This window comes from Panthera uncia, chromosome D4 (assembly GCF_023721935.1).
Source record: "Panthera uncia isolate 11264 chromosome D4, Puncia_PCG_1.0, whole genome shotgun sequence".
NCBI lineage: Eukaryota > Metazoa > Chordata > Mammalia > Carnivora > Felidae > Panthera > Panthera uncia.
Window position 1 is genome coordinate 83,773,830 of NC_064807.1, and position 21,159 is coordinate 83,794,988.

A 21,159-nucleotide genomic window follows, 5' to 3' on the forward strand; every position below is an offset into this window, starting at 1 on the left:
CAGCAATACTCATATACCCAAGGGGAAATACTTTTTCACATCAGATAAAGAGAAATTAAACCTATTTTATGGAGTAACATCCCTGCTCCTCTAAGCCAAAACTCCGAACTCCATTTAGTTATACAGGCTCTGAACGCAAAGGGTCCGTGGGTTCTGACACCCAGATTAAACACACCCGACCCAAATATTCACTGATACCAAGTCATTCTTTAAACCCAGAAGACCCTGCACCCCAATTGTGGGTCTTACAGAGTAACATCCCTTCAAGCTGAGAAATGCTACCACTCAGTGAATACACTCTATGTAACAAGGGGGTTCCCTGCCATCCACTTACCAGAGAGTTCCCTGGCTAACGATCGGTGCCTCATCTGTCGGGCAATGTTGACAATCTCATCAAAAGTGATGTTTCCACTGTGCTTAACTGCAGAAGAAATAAACAGCAAAAGCTGTGTCACAACCCAAGGCCAGAGAAGACCACATATTCTCCCTTCACCTTTATTTTCAGGCTGTTCCCATGCTTTCGGCACAGAGTCATCCACATGAAGAACAACCCTGTTTCCTAAGCTGGGGTTTACTATCAGCTCACCACTGGATTGCACCAGCCACGAGAACTGATCAGGTGCAGTGGCGGGTGGCTGGGGTAAAATCAGGTCTTTGCGAACCTTGCGTGGGCGAGACTATCTTTTTTTTACATGAAAAAAGACAAACTGAAGTTACTGGGGTTAGTTAAGCGGTCAGAATCTTCCAGCTCAGAAATGGTCTGATTATTGGACATCACTGTCAAGTACTTCCCCCTATTTCCCTCCTGCATGTACTTTTAGGGAGGGTCAGTCCCAGGCTAGGGGACTGGGGGAGAGCCGTGAGGCACTTCTTGGCAGTGCCTGGCTGTCTAACAGCTTCTGAGCAAATCCCTGTGCCATCCCTAGATTCTGCTAAAGCAAAAACATGCAGCTAAGTATCACACTGGGTAGACACCACCACTCACAGATTACCAGGGAAAAGACCACTCACTGTTTTTCTGCTTCTTTCTGTCCCTTGGCGGTTCCTTTAGGGCTTTGATAATCAAGGCGGAGGCAGAAGGTACCACTTCAATCTGCAGAAGAGATTCTCCAATGTGAGTTAAGCCCTCCTCCACCCTCCAATGAAAAAGGTCAATACTGCCATGCAACTTGGCTCTCAAAAAACATGGGCCAGGTGGGGTTTGCTGTACATTGTCAACTACTTTTCACAATCTAAAACGTGTCCTACCCTAGGAAGCATGAAGTGGTTGATTTGCCCAATGTCACACAAGTGACAAGTTAGTATTTGAGCCCGCATCTACAATTTCTTGATCCTTGCTCTCAAAAAAGCCTTCCCCACATTTAAAATTGCCCTCAGCTCACCACTGTGGCAGATGGCCATGTCAGCAAAAACCTTCCACCCAGGGATTCCAGACGGTTGCTACCTCTGCCCTCCCCCTCAAAGCAAGTACCTGAGCCTGTCTGTTCTGAATGGTCAGCTTCACTGTAATCCTCAGACCCTTCCAATCACCGGTTGCCTTGGCGATATCATCACCAACCTTTTTTGGAGACTATAGAAAAAAAGGATACAATTACACTGTGCTCGAAGTTGCAGTACAGCCTGAGGCCCTGCCCTATCCTTCTCCCTTGGCAACACCCCAAACCTTTTCCAATCCAGCACACGGGGGCAGTCTGAAAGCATGTAACTGCACCCAGTGAATCAAGGGAATGACTACTACAGCTGTATACATTGGAGAACTGCAGCTAGGGGTGAAGTCTGCTTGGGACTGTAAGCTGCAGACCCAGGGTTGTTAGGAAGGCAAAGTCCCTTACCTACCTACCTACCTACCTACCCACCCACCCCTAAGGACCCACATGGTCTAATGTAGGGATTTTCGACACTGGTTACATTCAAATCACCTGGACGATTTTAAAGATTCCTGGTGTCAGACCAATCCAAGTCAATCTGCAGGGATGGGGTCTGGGCATTTGCTACTTAAGATTTCCTAATGACCACCAGCCTCAACAGGAAAGCTATCCAGTGGGTGCCAGCTAAACCGAAAACCAAGAAAAAGTAGTAAGACACTGGGTAAGCAAGACCACGTGAGAAACACGTTTGGGTCAGGAGACCGATGTCCAAGAAATAAAGGCCTAACGATACTCAGGGAAATGCATGCTCAGAAAAAGCATAAAAATAAACAAGTAGGTAAAAAGGGCAGTCGTCGGTAAAGCTGCTCACATTAATGAACAGGTCACGCAGGCTACTACATACAATTCACCAGGATCTTAACCCACAGCCCACTTAATCCTCCCAACCAATATTTAATCCCATCAGTGATCTGCCCATTTCCCTGACTAGCAAACACAGGCTAAGGAGGCAGCCCAGTGTCACCAACCTACTCTAAGCCCTCACAGATCCCTGGCCCATCCCTCAGGTACAGTAAAGGCAGCAGTTAATAGCCATTGGAGAGTAAAAATTACAGCTTCAAAGTAGCCTGTTCCCGCTTCCTATATCACCCTGCTATGGGAGTACTTCCAAGCCAGTGGCTCAGAGGGGTTGCCAACTCGTCGATGTCAAAGGCACCTCAGATCCGGTCTCCTTTGCACAAGCCCGACCTGAACTGCTTTCCTTCTACAAGAAACAAGCCTCCACGAGGATGACTTACCAGACCCAGCGGGCCGATCTTGGGGGCCAGGGCAGACGTGGCACCGACCTCACCACCGGTGCACCTCAGGTATACTGTAGAAAGAAAAGATCAGCGGCGCTGCACAGGGAGCCCCCGGGTCCCAGCCTTCTCCCCCCATCCTTCCGGGGCTGGCCACACCGCTTGTCTCTTTTCGGAACAGCACCAAGGGCCTCAGCAGCGAGCGAGGAAGGCCTCCCAACCCCCCAGCGGGCGAGCCGCCTCCTCCCTGGCGTGGACCGCTCCAAGCGCCACGTGGGACTGGGGCCTTCGGTTCAGCTCCGGCTACCGAGGCCCGCACTGGGACGGCCAACCCAGTGGAGGGGAGAAGCGCCCGGACACAAACCTTACCCTAAGGCGTGCGGGCTGCAAAGCCACCACAGGTCGTCCGGTCCTCCCTCCCCATTTACACGTGGGGAAGCTGAGGCCCAGAAAGCGTTAAGAGACTCGACCAGGACCTCACAGCACCCTGAACGCAGCACTGGAAAGGCCTCTAGCAGGCAGCAATTTTAAAGCCCGACGTGAAAACGGCAACGACTGCTGGGGCAGCGGGGCCGACGGGCTGCCGGGAGGAGGGATGCTCCATTTCGCAGCCCGAGCCACATCTAAAGCACGCACCGACTTTGATCTCGTTGGGGTCGAACTTAGGCGGCATGGTGGAGGCGGTTGGTGTCGGATGAACCCGGATTCGGGACGACCGAAGAGTGTTGCACCGTCGCCTCCTCCGAGCCGAAAGCCAAAAGACCGAAAGGTCCTCTGACTGCGCCGGATATAGGTCGGAAAGCACGACTCTCGCGAGAACCGCTAAGCTCCGCCCAGCCTCCCAGCGACGTCCTTGTCGCCATATTGCTTATGGGCAGTTTCCTGAGGCTGAGCTGACGGGCTGGAGAACCCTACTCCGCGGTGAGTTGTGGCTAAGGGTTCGGAAGGAGGGGTTCAGGAGGTTCCCCTGGGGGAGGCAACAAGAGAGGGCTGCTCTCGGGCCCCGCTGTTCTCTATTCTCCCTAATGCTGAGGGTCACCCTGTGGTTCCTGTCGCCCAGTTGCAAAGCCCCGCCCCTCCCCTAAGGTGTCCGCATCCCCATTCCTAGACCCTAGGGTCATGGGGACCCCGAGCCCACTTTTAGCTCCCTCGTGATGTCTGCATTTTGGTTATCAAAACAACTTGATTCGAGTCTAAATCTCGCCCAACTCTTAATTCCAAGATTATACGGTTTTCAGAGTCTGACTTCGTCATCCTGGTCTGAATGACTTTCTGAGATTCAGAGTTTTGTTTTGGTCCCAAGCTCCTGCGTTTGGAGGATACCAGACTCCCGCTCCGCCCGGGCCCGGTGCCCAGTGCTCTTGAGACCCGGCGTCCATGACCAAGCCTTACGAGTGACCTGCCCACCTTCAGGTCCACCCGAGGGAACGAGCACTGGGGACTTGTGCACCCACAAAGCCAGGTGGGGCTCTCCCCACTCCAGCCTGGGGAGGATGGGTGTGGTTCTTCCCACTGGGCTGGACGTCCGGGTAAGGAATGGATGAGAGGTGGACATCGAGGAGCAGGTTGGGAAGAGCTGATCTGATGGGAGGGATGGAGAGGGGATGGCCACTGTGGGGCAGGTCGGGGGAGGGCTGAATTTTGGGGAGAGGTGAGAGAGGATTAGTCCTTGGGGAGCAGGGTAAGGGTAAGAGCTTGTCATCAAGGAGGGCTGGGGGAGGGCTGTGTTTAGATTATCCCCATCACTGCTGGCAAGTGGGTGACAAGAGGGGCCTGAGCCAGCTCTGCAGGTTGGCCGGCTCCCCGGACTGCCCACGCCCCTGTGGGCGGAGACCTGTGATCTCCGCCCTTCCCCTTGAGGACTGGGTGTGTTTCTTCTAAAACTGCATCTTCTCCCTAGTTCCTTAAGCTGTGGTAGGCGCTGAATCAACGTTTGTGAGATGTGTAGTGCTATGTGGCTGACATTTATTGAACACTGGTAATGTGCTAAGGGTTTCACATACATGAAAGCACTGGATCCTCACAGAACCTGGTATTGGTAACATTATTACTAGTAACAACATTGTTCCTGGCTCGTTGATGTCCCTTATCAAGCACTGACATTTGCAGATTCAGGGCAGGCAGTAAGCACCTAGCTTCTGAGTTCAGGACAACGTACTTAGTGTGTGCCAAGGTAGTGTGAGCATGAAGGGGTTGGGCAAACCCCACAGTATCGGGACTCCAAAGAGCAGAATTCCAGACTGGTTTCTCTACAATCCAGGCGGTATAACCAGATCACTGAGCTCACGTGCCAGTTTCATTACCTTAAGCTGGGCTGTGGTGAGACGCTCATGGAGTAATAGCCATGAGGGTGGTAAGGTGTCTGAGGATTGCTTTTGGGTTGTTATTTGACTAAGAGATCTCTTTGCCTATCATGTGGTTGAAATCCCCAAGGTCATGGCTGGCCGATGCCTTGCGTGTTTGGTTTGCCACTCTTATAGTGTTTCAGGAACTGGAAGTGATTCATCCGTCCCATCTGCTAGGAGTTCTCAAAGAGCATCCTTAGAAAGACCTATTGTGCCGGGCTCACAGCACAGATTGATGGTCAAGGTGGACATACCCCCTGCCCTCAACGATCATATGGTCCAGCAGATCAGCTACGTGTTCTGTGTTCCTGTGGCTGCCTGTCCTGGATGTGTCACAAATTCCCCAGGCCCTAATTTCTCTCCTGTGCCCTAGAGTCGTGAAGATTACTCCGGGGGGAAAGGAAGAATGCCTCTCTTCTTCCGGAAGCGGAAACCCAGTGAAGAGGCTCGGAAACGCCTGGAGTATCAGATGTGTCTGGTGAGGGAAACTGGGTTTCCTCTGCGTCCATTTCTACCTCTGCCCTCATGAAACAGGGTTCTACACTATCCTCAAACAAGCCGTGCGCTCCCTCCCTCCTGCCTGCCTCCCCAACCCCCAGAGGAAATCTCTGACTCAAAGCAGACCCACAAGGCTGCCTGTCAGGTGCTCAGGAGTGCCTTGTGCTTCCCTCCCAAGACTGATCCCTGTTGTCATTCCATGTTCATTCACTCCTCCCTGCTGGACCTCAAGCCCCATTAAAGCAGGGATCATTGGCGCACCTGCAAAATGGATGAGGTGAACCAGATGGTGTCCGTGGTCTCTTATAGGTCCTTAACCCTGTGTTTCTTTGCCTGGTCTGTCCACCCTGCAAGGGCGTTTTGTTTGAACACTTTTTATCATTCTTTTCACCCTCAGGCAAAAGAAGCTGGGGCAGATGACATTCTTGACATCTCTAAATGTGAGCTCTCAGAGGTAAACTGGGGGTAGTGTTCCGGCTATGAATTTGATCTGTCCTTTTTTTCTTGGATCACATGTCCCTGAGAGAGACAGATGTGGACTGGGACTTTTAAAAGGCCAGAAGCATTAATCAAGAGAAGTTTCCTTAGATTCTGCTTTTGTTCAGAATAATTAAGATGATTGTTGGCCTCAACATAGTCTTCCTAGAATCAAGGAGTCTAAAAGATGTACCCACAGGGGTGCCTGGGTGGCTCAGTCAGTTGAGTGTCTGACTCTTGATTTTGGCTCAGTCATGATCCCAGGGTCGTGGGATCGAGCCCTATGTTGGGCTCAGTGCTAAGCACGGAGCCTGCTTAAGATTCTCTCTCTCCCTCTCCCTCTGCTCTTCGCTACTTGTGTATGCTCTCTCTGAAAAAAAAAAATTTTTTTTTAATCAAAAAAAGAAAATGTACACACAGATTTCCAGGGAACTGGAAGATTCTGGGGTTCCCCAGCCTCTCCAGCTGGTGCCCGGCACCAGAGATCTTTCTTTTGCCCCAATAGAGCTCATGATGGACATGGTGTGTGGGCTAGGGTCGGGCAGGGCAGTCTCCTGCCAGCTGATTATAAGGGAGGGCTGACCATGTCCCCAGTGGCATTCCTCACCAGCGTGCCCCACCACCCTCCCGGCTTGGTGCTGCCCTCCATGGGAGGACTTTGCACTTGATCACCTCCTGCCCCATCCCCCCCTCACATGTGTGCTCCTCAGGAAACAAAAACTGGCTGGAGGGGAGGCACTGACTCTTCTTTCTCCCATCTTAGATTCCGTTTGGGGCTTTTGCAACATGCAAAGTTCTACAGAAAAAGGTGAGCTGAATCCTCATGTTCAGAGACTCGTTCATGCGTGTTTGCTGGTTTCAAATCGGGTGGGATTTTTAGGAGCTTCCTTCTTGGCGCAGGCACCTCCATTCTCCCTGATTCTCACCCTTTCAGCCCGATGCAGGTGTTTGCACAGTTAGAAGAGCAGGCTTTGGGGTCAGATGGTCCTGGGTCACATCCTGGCTTTGCCCCTCTCATGAGTTGGGCAACTTCCACCAACTCTTACATCTGTTTCTTCATCTGTGAAATGAAGACACTCCCAGCTCTACTCTCGAAACCGTATTGTGAGAATTGAGTGGCAGGTAGGGAGGTGGGCAGGTAGAAAGGCAAGTGCACTGGGCATGATGCCTAACACAGTAAACACTGGGTGACCTCGTTGTTAATCGTAATGAAAACTATACTCATTTCATGCTGGTCACCCAGAAGAAATTAAGAACGGAATGAATGATTTTCAGAAAGGCATGACAACTTTGCATGTAGACAGCTAAGAGTATTCTAAACGAAGGGAGGTAAAAAAAAGTGTTCCATACCAACACAGGAGTGAGCTCCTTGATACTGGACATTTCTGTGCAAGGGTCGGTGCCAAATAGAAAAAGCAACAGATGACACGAATTGAGCCCCGGACCCCAGGCCAGTCCTGGGCTTAGTGCTTTTTGGCTGTTAGTTTCTTAATCATACGCCAGCGCTTGGAGGCAGCTACTTTATTATTCTGTTTCCTACATGAAGATGCTGAATCCAAGGAAGGTTCAGATCAGGACAGCTGCACAGGGACCTTCCTCAGGGTGGAAGGTAAAATGAGGCCTCTGAGATCCCCTTCACCCTCGAAGTTACAGGTTTTCAGGTCATGTGATTCTGCATTTGCAGGTTCCATGATTCTGAAGCACATCCCCCATCGCAGTATCCGGGAGAGCAGAGGCAGGCGGGTTCTGCCATACCTCCCGCGCTGAGCTGGCTGCCCCTGCTCGCTGCTCATCCTCAGGCTAACGCGCCACAAATCTTTTCCAAACAGGTGTTGATTGTCCACACGAATCACCTCACTTATCTGCTCCCTAAATCTTGCAGCCTCCTGAGTCTCGCAACCATCAAGGTACAGGGGCCCTTGTCCCCCGTGTCACGGGCTCTGCCTGGTGCTCCAGGTGGCAGCCAAGCTCCCTTTGTTATAGGTAATGCAGGCCTAACTTAACAGTCAGGCTCGGGTGGGATCAGCACAACTTATTGGGCACCTTCTACGCACTGTGCGTGGGGTAGGGTTACAAAGATAACCAGCCCTGCCTTTGGGGAGCCTGCAGGATGGGTAGAAAGGCAAACTGTAAACTCAGAGCGGGTGAACTCACAGAGGGCTTGGAAACTGATGAGCCCAAAAGAGAAGGCCCCGGAGGGGCTCCAGGCATCATGTGGTCAGTGTGTGAAAGCCCTGTGTCTAGGCTGACCCCCTCCTAACTGTCAGCCTCTCCAGAACAGGGACTGGGATGTATTCACATGCGATGTGACCTATGGCCTCAGGATTATTGCACACGAACATGAGCTATGACAGTGGGGACACACAAGAGAAGATGGCAACATCAGGCATCAAAGTGTTTTTCGTGGTTATTTCTGGTTTATAGGAGTTGGGGTAGTTTTTACTTCTCTTTGTTATTCTGGCCCAACATTCATGATTTTTGTCGTAAAACAAGTAACATTTTATATGTATTTCAAATGTATATTTAATACGTATGTTTCTATTTCATACGTATGTGTATGAAACATATGTACCTACTCCAGTGTGTTGCCTGTGCTTTGTTTGCTCATTTTGGTTGTTAAAAAAATTAACAAGTATAGTTAAACAAAGAAAAGGAGGAAAAATGTATATAATTCCACACTCCAGAGAACCGCTATCAATATTTTATTGCATATTTGGTAGTCTTTTTCTACATAAATAATATAATTATACCGTGGGGAGTTTTCCTTTGTAACGTGAATACTTACCCGTACTGTTCTATAGCATACTGTTTTCGCTCAACAGTTAAAAATGAACATCTGATGGGGCACCTAGTTGGCTCAGTCGGTTGAACGACCGACTTCAGCTCAGGTCATGATCTCACGGTTTGGGAGTTCGAGCCCGCGTCAGGCTCTGTACTGACAGCTCAGAGCCTGAAGCCCGCTTCAGATTCTGTGTCTCCCTCTCTCTCTGCCCCTCCCCACTCATGCTCTGTCTCTCTCTGTCTCAGAAATAAACATTAAAAAAAATTTTTTTTAATGAATTTCTGATGAAAGAGATGATATAATATTTTGGAAACGGAGCAGAGATGGAATACACTATCCTTTAGTTGGAGAGGAAGAGTTAGAGCCTTCTGTTCCAACACCAGAGGCAAGAAGAGACCCCCGGCATCTTCTCACTCCAGAACCTGAAATCTGCAGGCTTTCTCGGCTGGTGACTGAGGGCTTAAGCTTGTCTTCCCTCTGCAGGTTCTGGATCTTCACGATAATCAGCTGTCCGCTCTTCCCGACGATATAGGGCAGCTGACCGCCCTCCAGGTATGGCTGCAGGACGCACAGAACCCGCCACTGATGGCCTAAGGGAGAAGTTGCAGTCGCACAAGCCTGGAGAGTTCTCCTTGTGCTCAGGCCCGGGGCTGCCCTTGGTGCTAGCTGCCTCTGCCCCTTTCCCGTGAGGGACCTCGGACGCCCTGGCCTTGGCAGTCCGAACTGTGGGAGTCTCTATACCATACTTTTGGCATGTGCTTTTGGGATTTCCTCTAAGCCCCCACGACGTACAGGAAATGATGGATCCGGCGCTCTGCCTCAGCCTCTCACTGTGGTCCTGGTCAGTCGTAGCCCACTGCAAGCTAAGCATTTCCCCCGTGTTATCTCTGATATGTTTCCTCACAGCCTTGCTGCGAGGCAGGTGCTGGTATTAGCCCCACTTTACAGGGAAAGAAGCGGCTTTCCTCCACACTGAGATTAAAACCCATTCTCTTCACTGAGCCCCTTCAGACCCTGTATGACGGGCCCACCTGCTTTCCAGCCTCCTCTCCTGTCCCCGTCGCTCCCGGCAGTCAGCTCCTGAACCCCTCCTGGCCTCTCACCCCACTGTGGCAGTGCCTGTCCACGCAGACCTCTCCTCTTCCCTCGGCCTGAGCGACTCATCATCTCTCAGCCCACGTGTCCCTGAGAAGCCTTCCCGACCTCCCTGTCAAAGTAGATCTACCTTATCGGCCTTGGTCCTACACCCGCTTACTTCCCTAGGAGCATAAGGACAGTCCATAGTTACTAATCAAGTGTTTGCTGACTTGACTGAGTCACAGTCCTCTGAGGGCAGCACCCCAGCTAGCGCACTGCCTCCAACATGGAGGAGACCAGGAAATGAAGTGAGTGAGCAACCCCTGGGTGATGCCGTTGCATTTTCCGGAGGAGAAAGCTGAGGTCACTTGCCCAACGGCACACAGAGAACACGTGGTGGGGAAGTAGTGATTGGCACCCCTTGGAAAGCCACGGTGAATACCTGGGTGGAGGATCTTTGGGGACTTTTTTTAAACGTGTACATTCTTATAGAATCGGTGCATCCTTGCCTTGTAACTTGCAGATACCTGACAATAACCCAGAGCCATCCTTTGGTTCATGAAATATTTATCTGCCACATTATCTGTAACAGCTGCTTAGCTTTCCATTGCGTCAATGTTTAATGAGTCCATAGCCTGTCACCCTGTTGGCCTGGCTCGCCCCGCAGTGCCGCATCCGGGAGGGAGCGTGGCCTGCTGGATCCAACAAGCCTGCGTTCTGGGCGGGCCACCGCCAACTGCTAGCCTTGAGGCCCCGAGCAGATCCTGCTGCCTTTACACATCTCAGCTTCGTTCCCCCAACACTCGGAGAACTAGAGCCTTGTCACTGCTGCCTCCCCCAGATCCCCAAACCCGCTAGTCCCCTTCTTCCTCCTTGCTTGATCGCGGGTCCATTGTCGGGCATTCTGTGGCCTGCATAAGGGACGGAACCTCAGCAAGCAGCGGCTCAAGGTCTGGCTTTGCTCTCTCCGGCACGTGACTTCATCAGTGTGAGCCTCAGTTTTCTCATCTCTCAAAGGGGATCCTGACAGTTTATGCTTTCCTCATGAGGCTGTCAGGAGGAGATGAAGGTGTGTGTGGTGCCCAGGTGATGCCTGGCCTAAAGCAGGGGTAGACACTACTATTCGTGTGTGGGTTCTCATGTCATTTGTCCCTCTTTCTTAGGTATTGAACGTAGAAAGGAATCAACTGACATATCTGCCACGTTCCATTGGGAACCTGATCCAGCTCCAGACCCTCAACGTGAAAGGTAGGGGCCAGGAAGCCCTGTCTGTGTGATTCCCAGTCAGCTCTAGGCTGTCTCAGCCCAGCATCCACAGAGCACTCCTCCTGGGAACCACTGAGCATGAGGCAGCCAGTCCTGGGGCGTCCCTTTAAGCTGGACTGACCCTTGTTGTCCCTAGAGGTAACTAGAGGCGGGGCATCTGCAGAGCTCCTGTGACCCTTCAGGGCCAGGGCCTTACAGCAAGGAGGGCAGACCGTCTTGCCAGCCAGGCTCCCGGGACCTGGGCACTCGTATTTGTAATAACGAGGAGCGGTAGGAGTGGCGGCCTGGTGGGGGAGAGCATCCAGGAGCCGCAGTAACGCTTCTGACAGGGCCCGACACACAGGGAAGACTGCTTCCACAGTCAGCGGTGCGGCGAGCCTCGCGAGTCCCTGACAGGGAGGTGTGCTCCCCAACCAAGGCTGAGAGCAGCGACTTGCTCAAGACCACCCCGTGTGTTAGCAACAGAGCCCAGAGTCACACGCACCGTGCTTCCTCCCGTGCCCTTGGCTCCTCATGTCCTCTTGTGGTCCTTAAGCACTTTCTGCACAAAACACCTCAGTTTACTCATTTTGTAACATACAAATGATATAATGACGCCGTGTTTATTGATCACTTACTATGGGGTGGGCACTGTGCTGAGGGCTGCATGTGCATAGTTGCATTGAACCCTTTGATGTCCCTTGAGGCCAGATAGCATTATTATCCCCATTTTACAGATGAGAAAACTGGCCCAAGGAAGTACAGTCCATTTTCCAAAGGCGCTCAGCTAGTGAGTGGCGGAGTAAGAACTTGAACCCAGGTCACCGAAACTCGACCATGCTGCTCTTCCTCACAGAGCCTCAGGTCTCGGGACCCGGCACGTGCCCCAGGCTCAGAGTGAGGCACCCACTTCCCCTCAAGTCCTAGCAGGACTCGTGTCAGGCAGGAAGCTGGTGAAGGGGCTTTGGGGGGGGGTCGAGCTGTGCCGTTGGGGTCTCTGCAGATAACAAGCTGAGGGAGCTTCCCGACACCGTGGGGGAACTTCGAAGCCTACGTACCCTTGACATCAGTGAGAACGAGATTCAGAGGCTGCCACAGCTGCTGGCGCACGTTCGAACCCTGGAAGTAAGTGGGGAGCCGCTCTCACCTGGGGTCCTCTCTGGCCCGCCTACCTTCCCCTTCCCACGTTCCCGAATGCCTGCCCTGGTCAGGGTGTGCTGGGCTCACAGGGATCTCCGGGTACGTCTCTAGGAGCTCACAGAGAGACCGATGTCGAACAGTTGTCATTAGGTGACTTCTGCTGCCGTGACGGAGGCAGGGGAGCACGCTCCTAGAGTGAAGACCCGAGGCTGAATCCTGCGGGAGGTGTGCTGTGAGCACTTTGTGGTGTTCGAGCCAGACCTTGTGAGAGGATTGGCTCTGGAGAAATAGACACGGAAAAGGGAGCACTCAGGTGCAGGGAACAGTACCAAGAATGCAGGAAGTGGAGAGCACAGGGCGTGCTGAGGGCAGAGGAGGGATCTGATGTGGTCGGAAGCTGCTGTGTCTGGAGGGTCCAGGTCTCGAAGAGCCCAGAATGCTGTGACGGGAGAGCGGCCTTGCCTGGAGGTGTAGAAAGTAGATTTCATCAGAGCAGGGGTCAGGGGGCAGAGGGCAAGCTCTTCCTAGGTCACCGTATTAGTTTGCTGGGGCGGTCGTAACAAAGTACCACAGGCTGGGTGTCTTGAACAAGACGTTTATTTTCTCACGGCTCTGGAGGCTGGAAGTCCAAGATCACCGTGTGGACAGGGGTGGTTGCTTCTGAGGCCTCTCTCCTTGGCTTGTAGACAGTCATCTTCTCCGTGTGTCCTCACATCACCTTCCCTCTCTATGTGGCTGTGTCCAAATTTCCTCTTTTTATGAGTACACCAGTCATGTCAGATTAGGACCCAGCCTGGTGACTTCATGTTGAACTTGATTACTTCTTTAAAGACCTTCTATCCAAATGTACTGACATCCGAGGTACAGGGGGAGTAGGACTTCAACATACGTGTTTTCAGGGGGCACACAATCCAGGCCCTAACAGACACTGACACAAGGCAGCTCCCGCAGGGAAGCTGGGCTCTTACAGTCGCAATGACCAGACAGCCTATGTTTATCTGGTGCTTACTAAAGCTGGGTGCTTAACCTGCATCAGTTCCCTGAATCCTCATGAAAATCCTGTGAGGCAAATACTACTGTGCCCTTTTGCCGATGAAAAAACTGAGGCATGGACAGTTTAAGGAGCTTGCCCAAGTCCACAGAGCAATTGATAGCAGAGACAGGATTGAGAGCCAGGCAGTCTGAATTGAGGGCCCGTGCTCTTCACCTCTGTGCAACTCAACCTTCTGGAACAGGGACTTATCCATCCATATGACACACAGTCTGGCCAACATCTCAGAATCCTCTGATGAGCCATCAGTGAATTACCTCTCAGATCAGACTGCTGAGCATCGGCCTCTGTATCAGAAGTGGGCAGGTGAACGTGTAGACAGCAAAGGGAGGTGGCTAACGCCAGAGGCTGGTCCCTCCTGCCGTGACAGCTTGCCTGAGAAGGGACAGGGTGGTCAGCTCCTCTCCCCGGGCCAGCTGGAGAGACAGGCCGAGACATGGTTATTCTCTGTGCTGTCCAATAGAACTTTCTGCAGTTCTGATGGAAATGTTCAATGACTGTGCGGCCTAAATTGGTAGCCACATGTGGCTTTCGAGCACTGGAAGTGTGGCTAGTATGACCAAGGAGGTATGTATTTACTTGTGCTGAGTTTTAATTAGTTTACATTTTAATAAACTAAGTCACACGTGGTTGGTGGCCACCGCATTGGAGCACACAGCTCACAGTGGCACAGATTCTGAAGCCGTTGTAGAGGGAGTGCAGGGAGCGAAGCGTTTCACATCCGGCCTTTACAGAAAGCTTTTGACCTTCTTGGTGGCACCTTGGGCAAACCCTTTTTCAGGATGAGACAGTAAGCAGCCCTTCTAGGTTAAGGCCAAGGTCTTTCTCACACGTTGTCTCATACTGCCCATCAGACGGCCTGTGGGCTAGGTGACATGCCTGTTTACCTCTGAGGGGGCCGTGCCTCAGAGACATCAATTGCCCTGTTCGAGGGTGCACATCCAGAACAGGACGAGCTGGAGTCTAACACCAGGGCCGAGCGGCTGAGCGCAGCTAATGGAAACACTGTAAACTGTGTGTCCTGTGTGGCTGGTGCAACTGAGGGACCGAGCTTTAAATTCTCTTTCATTTTACTCAGTTAAAAAGTAAGCTTATGTGGCCAGGCATGGCTCATGGCCACCAAACTGGGTGGCACAGCCCCAGCGTCCACCACACTTTACTGTCGGTGACCAGTATTACCCATGTGGGTTAGTTTTCTTTAGGCTTTGCCCCCCCAAACCGGCAGTCAGGTGCTCTGCTCCAGAGCAGGCTCCCCACTGCAGTGCGTGTTCCTGGGCGCAAGGGCTGTGCTGGCCAGGGCTGGGGCGACCGAGCTGCTTTTCCCACTCAGCAATGTCCTGTCTGGCCTGGCAGGCCTGTCTGTCCCAGGAACGGAGGGTACAGGCTCCTGACCCGGGCCTTAGGTAACTCATGCATGCACTGGGCACTCCACGCTTGGCCCACAGTTGGGATCCAGGAGGCCTCTGCGAGATCCAGGAGGCCTCCACGAAGAAGTGAGAGGGTAGCAGGAGGAGGGCTTGGGTAAGCAAACAAACAAAATGGAAAACCTCACGGTTTTGAGTGTGATATATATTCCTCCAAATTGTTTTTGTAAATACACTAACGCGAGAGAATGTTTTTTTTTAACAAATACGGAATCTTATTTTCTGTGTATTCTATACAAATACAGTTTCTTTTTTGTCCACTTATATTTTTATACAAAAACATTAATCACGTGCTGACTGCACACCAGGCTCTGTTTTAGATGCTGGGGGCACAGCAGGAACAAGACAGGTGAGCCGCCCCTGCCGTGGGCAGAGGAGACCGTAAACACACACATTCATAACTAAATCAGGTGCTTTGCGGTCGTGTTGACCAGCAAAGTGGACAACACGTATAAAGAGGTTCCCCTTGTGTCTGCAGACTCTGAGCCTCGACGCCTCGTCCATGGTTTACCCCCCACAGGAGGTGTGCAGTGCTGGGACCCAGGCCATTCAGCAGTTCCTCTGCAAAGGTAAAACCAGGCAGGCAGCCTGCCTCCTTCACTCAGTGAGTAAGCATGGTCCCAGAAACTGCCCTGTGCCAGCCCGGGCTCGGGGGAATAGCAGAGACCCAGGAGGCCACCGTCTCTGCCTGCTTGGAGCTCTTCAGATCTGGCAGGAGAAACAGGCAGAACAGATGGTCACACTAGGAAGTGTAATTACTGGTTAGGCTACGTCCTCAGGGAAGGTCCTAGAAAGTGGCTCAGCTGAAACCTGAGGGTGATTAACACTTAGGAAGGAGAGAAGGCTGCTGCTGGCAGGAGGAGAGGCCCCTCGAAGGGCCTAGAGGCATGGGGGCAGTGGGAAGCATGCCGCAGGGGAAGCCGAGTGGCTGGGTGCCGACACAAAGAAAAATGGGGTAAAGCTGGAGAGGCCATCTGGGCCTCGTATCATGTAGGAGAGGGCTTTGGTCAGTTTGTTTTTTACAAAGTTCACGCCAGCTGCAGGGAGGAGAAGGGAGTGGAGAAAGCAAGCGTGGAAGCCAGGGACAAGTTGGAGGGCATGGGGTCAACCAGGACAAAGGCCACAGTGGACTGGACTTGGAGGAGTGGCAGTGCAGTGAAAACCCAGGGCCACCGCTGATCCAGGTGCCCCGAGGGTGGGAGCGGTATATTCAGCCACCTCCTGCCCGGCTGATATTCTTAATTAGGGGCTCCTGTCACCTGGGGAACTTCTAGAACTTGGCTAAGACACATGCATGCGGTCAGCTGTGGGTGACGAAGGTGCCGTTGCAAAGCCACCAGAAAAGAAAGCAAAGGTTTTTTTTCAGTTAATGACTCTGGATCAATTGGATATCCATGTGGGAAAAAAGAACCTTAATTTCTTCCTTCAATAGGAGACAGGCAGCACTGACCACGGAAGGCTGATAAATTAGATTTCAGTAACATCAAAAAGGCACCACTTACGGAAAGAAAGGGCAAGCCATAAAGTTGGAAAGCCACTTATAAACATTCATTAGGCTGTGTGTGAAGACTTTGCGCTCTTTTCTGTGTGTATGTGATATTTCAGTTAAAAAAAAAAAAAAGTTTCACACCACACAACAGCTACTCAGGCCCCACATCTACCAGATTAGTGTTTGAGGAACAGGTGATTCTCATGTGCACCCTGGCCAGTGGCTGAGCTACACCATGTTCTTTTCTTTCTTTCTTCCTTCAAGTATAATTAACACAGCCTTAAGTTAGCTTCAGGTGTACGATCTGCTGGCCTAATTCTATACGGGACTCAGTGCTCATCCTGATAAGGGTGCTCTTAATCCCCTCCACCTGTTTCACCCATCTCCCAACCCAAACCCTTTATTTTCCTTAAAAAGATTTTCAAATTATGCCATTTGTAGGTGTACAGAAGGCAAAGAATAAAGCAGTGAGCATACATATACCCACCACACAGCTTAAGAAATGATCTGTTTATTTAAACAGTGTAGTACATATACATTATTACGTAAAGTTTTTGGGTTTGCTCTTTTAAAAATATTTTTTAAAAACCCACAAAAGGTATCATGCTGTTGTGATTCTGCTCTTTTCACTCAAGAATCGGTCTTGGACCTTTTCCTGCCTCATAATGGATGGATCTGCCTTTTTTTTTTTTTTTTTAAATGTTTATTTTTGAGAGAGAGAGTGCGCACACACGGGAGGGGCAGAGACAGAGGGGGACAGAAGACCCGAAGCGGGCTCTGCACTGACAGCAGAAAGCCCAACACAGGGCTCAAACTCACAAACCATGAGATCATGAACTGAGCTGAAGTCAGATACCTAAACGACTGAGCCACCCAGGTGCCCCCCACCTTTTTTTTAAACGTTTATTTGATTTTTAAGAGCGAAAGAGCACAAGCAGGGGAGGGGCAGAGAGAGAATCCCAAGCAGGTTCCGTACCGATAGCAGTGAGCCTGACATCGGGACTCGAACTCACGAACCGAGAGATCATGACCTGAGGCGAAATCTGACGCTTAACCGACTGAGTCACCCAGGTGCCCCGGATCCGGCTTGTTTTAAAGAATGTATAGTATTTCACGTGGTGGAGCCCCACAGCTTATGTAGCCTTTCCCTGCTGGTGAGCATGAGGTGGTTTCCAGTCTCCCAGTGCCACGAACATTTTAACCCACCCCTCTGTGGCACCGTGGGAGTACTCCTCCAGGGCAGGCAGAGTGGGACTGGCAGGCAAAGGGGCAAGCGCTGTGTGCTCCGCCAGCTTACATTCCCGTGAGAAGACCCTTTTTCCTTCCCCCAAGTGACCCTCGGTGTCATTTCCACCAGCTTTGTCAGTTTGTTTATTCTGACAGATAAACAAGAAAGTCACGTTCTTGGTTATTTGAATATTGTTTCATGTATTTACTAGCCATTTTTAGTGTTTCTTTTCCCATTTATATTTGAAAAAGACAACCTTGACCATATTAAAATCTAAAAGTTCTTTACCCCCAAAGGATCCTGTCATTAAAAAGACAGGTTACCATCCGGAAGAAGATTGCTGCAATATATATTATAGGCCCAAGGTTATTAGCTACAATATGTAAAGAGCATAAATCGGTAAGAATGAGGCAAACAAAACAATAAGGCAAACAATCCACCCAAAAATGGGTGACGGGTATGAGCCCTGTCAAATTACACAGGAGAAAAATACACAGGGCCACAGAAGGCAAGCGTCTTCCCGGGGTCTCACACACAGCCTTCTCCACTAATCTCACGCTTTCTCATCGCCCCATTCTCACGTGGATGGTAAAGAGGCAGCTGGCGAGCCTATTTATTCACTCAGCTGCCGCTTACCGAGTGCTTGACGTTGGGAAGGGCGAGCAAGATGGAGGGCCCAGTCCGGTCCGGGGCAGGGGAGCCATGGACCAGGCAGGCGGGACAGGATGCTGGGGAGGAAGGTGGGGGCTGACGGAGGGGACGACCCTGTCCCCTCCCTCCCGGTCAGCTTGTGCCGTCTCTTGCAGAGTCAGGGCTGGACTACTACCCTCCTTCTCAGTACTTGCTGCCAGTCCTGGAGCAAGATGGGGCTGACGCTTCCTGGGACAGCCCCGACGGCCCCACAGACAGATTCTCCAGGGAGGAGGCAGAATGGCAGGTAAGGTGTGCTTGCCTGCTGACGTGTGCTGTGGAGGGGAGGCCCTGGGCACTGGGGGGCTGTTCAGGGCTGCAGGCCCTGGATTCCTCCATCGAACTAGAATTCACCTCCACTCAGACCAGCGTGCTTAGATGCTTTCAGGAGGCCTTCTATGCCACCTCACCCCGTCACCAGTTCACCCCGTCTGGAATTCTCTCCACTCACCTCTCGCTAACTCCATCTCATCCTTCAGTTCTGTCTAGACCCCACATCCTCTGAGAAGTCTCCCCCTCCCCCCACACCAGCCCAGGTCAGGTCTCCTGCCATGTGGTCTCGGTGCCCACACGTCTCCTTGGGAGCACCTCTACAGCTCTAAGTGAAGACTCATGTGGGAGATGGTTTAACGGCTGTCTCCCCTGCTGGATGAAGCTTTGTGAGAGTGGGGGGTCGTGTCTGGATTGTTCATTGTCTCTCGGTGCCCCTTGCTGTACGGGAAGCCTGTCCTGCTCTCCTGTCCTCCGTCTGAGGAGAAGCACGTGTGTCAGCACGGCAACAGGCTGGCCCTCTCTGGTTCCTGGGGGTGACCTACGTTGGGACCGGCGTGGAGGAGGAAGCTTGGCCAGGGTTTACCACTTCAGCCAGGCATCACCTGACACTGGAACCAGACAGAGACCGCCTCTGGCCCCGTCTGTGTTCCCACAGAGGGCTCAGAGCCCGGGGCGTCTGATGGCAGGCAGAGGGGGAACCAACTGCCTCAGGTTTGGCTTCTTATCTTCCAGTGACTTGTTATTAATCTCTAGTTCCCTGGTGACACCCTTCCCTGTCGTACAGAGGCCACCGTGAATGCCTCGTGCTTTTGTCTGTCTGCTGGCGGCTCAATGAGAATTAGAGAGGGGGAGATTTCTACCTAGGGAAGTGGTCAGTTTTTCCTCTCAAAATGTTTGCAGCAAACATTTTTGATGCAGGATTAGCAGACTGAATATGTTATAAAGAACTCTTCCAAAGCATTAAAGTGAAGCAGAAGACCATCCCAAGAGAAGAAAAGTGGGCCAGAGATATAGCAACAGGTACTGTACAGAATAAAACAGTACAGATGAGGGGCATCCAGCTGGCTCAGTCAGCAGAGCATGTGACCCTTGATCTCAAGGTCATGAGTTCAAGCCCCCCCAGAGTTGGGCACAGAGCTTACTTAAAAAGAAGAAAGACTGTGTAGATAGATGATCAGTAAATACGAAAAAACGCCCGACTTCCCTAGTAATCAGAGACCAGTAAATTAAAACAAAATACCATTTCACCCTCAGATTGGCACAGATGTCACTTTGATAATTTCCTGGCCACAGTGTGGGGAAACCATGGCCTCATAAATTGCTCTTGGGAATGGAAACTGGTATTCCCACTGTGGAAGATAACCTGATAATATAGGTCAAATAGCTCGTGATCCGGCAGTCCCACTCCTCAGTATGTATCCCCAGAGAGACCCTTGTGTAAAGAGACATTTACAAGAATGTTCATTGCAGCCATATTTGCGGTAGTAAAATATTGGAAGCCCCCTAAATGTCTATCGGTGGGTAAAGGCTGAGCCACCTGTGTCCCATCCATACCATGAGCTAAATCTGTGCAGGCTCAGATCATAGGACACATGGGTAAGTGAAAAGGACAAGTTTTAGAACATGATGAATATAGACTTCCCTTTTCATGCTTAGGAGGTTCAAATACAGATCAGTAATAGCCATTAAAGGCGGGGTGCAATTTTATGACAGGGACATGAGGGAATTTTGGGGAGTGATGGGATTGTTCTAGATCTTGACTACAGTGATGGTTACATGACTGCATTGGTCAAGATGCCTAAAACTGCATACTAAAAAGAATGACCTTTATAGTATGTGAGTTATGCCTTCATCAAAACATGTATTTATATATGAGCACACAGACAAATCTTCTATATTTTCCAAAGGCACAAATTCTGTGTAAGTAGATTCGTGGACTTGGGTCTGATAATGGTAGTTACATGGCAGGGGGCAGGAGGGAACCAGGATCAGGCTGGGGAATGGTCAGGGAATGCTTAAATGCTGTGTTTTAATTTTTTTATAAGGAAAATGTATTCCGATAATAGCTGTATAATTTTTTATAAAGTTTTTAATGTTTATTTTTGAGAGCAAGCGCTTTTATGCCCACCCACCAGTGAGCAGGGGAGGGGCAGAGAGAGAGGGAGACTGAGGATCCAAAGCAGGCTCTATGCTGACAGCAGAGAACCCGATGCGGGGCTCAAACTCCCAAACCATGATATTATTTATACCTGAGCTGAAGTTGGAACACTTAACTGACTGAGCCACCCAGGTGCCTGCCCTGTGTGTATTTATTTTTGAGAGAGAGATTTGGATGCAGGGCTCGAACTCCTGAGCCACAAGATCATGACCTTGTGGCTTAACCAAAACCAAAGTCAGATGCTTAACCGACTGAGCCACCCAGATGCCCCAGATACTATCTGTATAATTAAAAAGTAATTTAAAAATTTTTATTCCTACCTCAGCATGGGACAAATCTGATTTCCTTATAGTGTGTTGCTTTTATGGCTCTGATAGAGACTGATCCTGGCCTCCAAGCTGGATAACTAAGTACAAGGCCACTTAAAAAATCTGTGTGTGTGTGTGTGTGTGTGTGTGTGTGTGTGTGTGTGTGTGTGTGTTTGTGTGTGTGTGTCTTGTTTCAGTACAAGAATAGTTCACGCTCCGTGTTACAAGTCTGAACAATACAGATATACATAAACCACGTGAATGTCACCCCTTCTCCTGAGGTCATCATCACAAACTGACTTCCATCTC

The 21,159-nt window shown here is 50.9% G+C and overlaps 2 protein-coding genes and 1 non-coding gene across 5 annotated transcripts in view; 1 reads left to right on the plus strand and 2 right to left on the minus strand.

Annotated features, from left to right (window-relative positions):
- RPL12 (ribosomal protein L12) overlaps positions 1–3,433 on the minus strand; it is a 534,927-nt gene extending 531,494 nt beyond the window's left edge. Inside the window, exons 1-5 of one of the 3 annotated variants that reach the window (XM_049638040.1) lie at positions 3,302–3,431; positions 2,666–2,739; positions 1,472–1,570; positions 1,012–1,093; positions 335–421 (exon numbers count right to left, since the gene is read on the minus strand). In XM_049638040.1, the coding sequence (XP_049493997.1) occupies positions 335–421; positions 1,012–1,093; positions 1,472–1,570; positions 2,666–2,739; positions 3,302–3,338 (379 nt within the window). In that variant the 5' untranslated portion in view covers positions 3,339–3,431. Of the gene's footprint in view, positions 1–334; positions 422–1,011; positions 1,094–1,471; positions 1,571–2,665; positions 2,740–3,301 lie in introns of all 3 variants that reach the window. The other 2 variants (XM_049638031.1, XM_049638050.1) reach the window with 2 other exon arrangements.
- LOC125928138 (small nucleolar RNA SNORA65) lies at positions 505–632 on the minus strand. Its single transcript, XR_007459570.1, has one exon. It is a non-coding gene; the product is annotated as a small nucleolar RNA SNORA65 (small nucleolar RNA).
- Positions 3,434–3,458: 25 nt separating the features above from the next.
- The window catches only part of LRSAM1 (leucine rich repeat and sterile alpha motif containing 1), a 39,283-nt gene continuing 21,582 nt past the window's right edge, over positions 3,459–21,159 (plus strand). The window contains exons 1-11 of the mRNA XM_049637783.1: positions 3,459–3,586; positions 3,969–4,127; positions 5,384–5,488; positions 5,906–5,962; positions 6,749–6,793; positions 7,815–7,892; positions 9,251–9,319; positions 11,008–11,092; positions 12,093–12,214; positions 15,183–15,273; positions 18,228–18,358. Of these exons, the coding sequence (XP_049493740.1) occupies positions 5,417–5,488; positions 5,906–5,962; positions 6,749–6,793; positions 7,815–7,892; positions 9,251–9,319; positions 11,008–11,092; positions 12,093–12,214; positions 15,183–15,273; positions 18,228–18,358 (750 nt within the window). The 5' untranslated portion in view covers positions 3,459–3,586; positions 3,969–4,127; positions 5,384–5,416. The remainder of the gene's footprint in view (positions 3,587–3,968; positions 4,128–5,383; positions 5,489–5,905; positions 5,963–6,748; positions 6,794–7,814; positions 7,893–9,250; positions 9,320–11,007; positions 11,093–12,092; positions 12,215–15,182; positions 15,274–18,227; positions 18,359–21,159) is intronic.